The sequence below is a fragment of the Trachymyrmex septentrionalis genome, unplaced genomic scaffold (genome assembly GCF_001594115.1).
Source record: "Trachymyrmex septentrionalis isolate Tsep2-gDNA-1 unplaced genomic scaffold, Tsep1.0 scaffold7, whole genome shotgun sequence".
In the NCBI taxonomy this organism is placed as follows: Eukaryota; Metazoa; Arthropoda; class Insecta; order Hymenoptera; family Formicidae; genus Trachymyrmex; species Trachymyrmex septentrionalis.
Genome location: NW_017305884.1, coordinates 4083751 through 4084921, shown reverse-complemented (window position 1 = coordinate 4084921; position 1171 = coordinate 4083751). Strand labels below are relative to the sequence as shown.

At 31.9% G+C, this 1171-nt stretch overlaps 1 protein-coding gene across 1 annotated transcript in view; it reads left to right on the top strand.

The window, feature by feature from the left end:
- The window catches only part of LOC108753415, a 48316-nt gene that overhangs the window by 43270 nt on the left and 3875 nt on the right, over positions 1–1171 (top strand). The window contains 2 exon segments of the mRNA XM_018494956.1: positions 20–276; positions 366–1042. Of these exon segments, the coding sequence (XP_018350458.1) occupies positions 20–276; positions 366–1042 (934 nt within the window).

The following is a 1171-nucleotide window of genomic DNA, read 5'->3' as shown; positions in this document are numbered from 1 at the left end:
TTTTTTTTTTTTATTTTAGCCGCTAGTGTTTTGCGAATGATGTTTAACGCATTTGGCGAAGAAGCTCATATATTGGCACTCCGTGATTATTTAACGAAACGAAAGTATCTTACAGCACGTCCTACAGATTTATGGGAAAGTTTCGAGTCATTTGTATCGATATCAATTGGCAATAAAAATGCAAGTATCGAGGAAGTCATGAATACTTGGACAAATCAACCAGGATATCCCGTTGTAAATGCTACGTTAACTAACCAAATAATAACGCTTACTCAGGTAATATTATGTAGATTTTATTAAGCTCTTCTCTAACATTTTCTCACATCTATTTCTATAATTCTATAACTTAATTTAACGTGTTGTAGGAACGATTCTTGATAGACAGAAATAGCTCTGGCAATGAATTTTATTGGATACCAATTGATTTATTCGTTTCATCCAACTTGAAAACGTATGCTGGTGTATCTTTAGAAAACAAAACATGGCTAGGATCAGAGCCTCAAAAAATATTTATTAATTCTATAAACGACTGGTTTATCGTGAATTACAAACAAACTGGCTTCTATCGTGTTAATTATGACAACTCCTCATGGCATGCGCTAATTGACAAGCTAAATAGTAAAAGTTTCGAAGATATTCATGTCTTGAACCGTGCACAAATTATAGATGATCTCTTTAACTTGGCTCGCGCTAATTACGTGGAGTACAATTTACTGATAAAAGCATTGGCATATTTGGAAAGCGAGACAAATCACTTACCTTGGAAAGCATTTTTCAACGGCCTATCATATATCTATAGAAGATTCGAACTGCCGGATGATCTAAATAAAGAGAAGAATTTCCAGGAAGATCTAAATAAATACGTTTTGAAATTATTGTCTAAAACGTACGATAATGTAGGATTCAGTGATCGCGATGACGATAATTATTTAAATAGATTACATCGGGAAATGATTCTTCAATGGGCTTGCAAGTTAAATAAAACAGAATGTATACAAAAATCTGTAGACTTATTTGCGGCTTGGCGTAATAGTTCCGAACGGTAAGATTCTAACAAATTTTGAGTAATAATTATTATACTATGACATTTGTTTTAATCCTAAATATCTAACATACTTTTTACATGTTTTCATCAATTATCTTTTCATATAAAAATCAGAAATTTTTATAT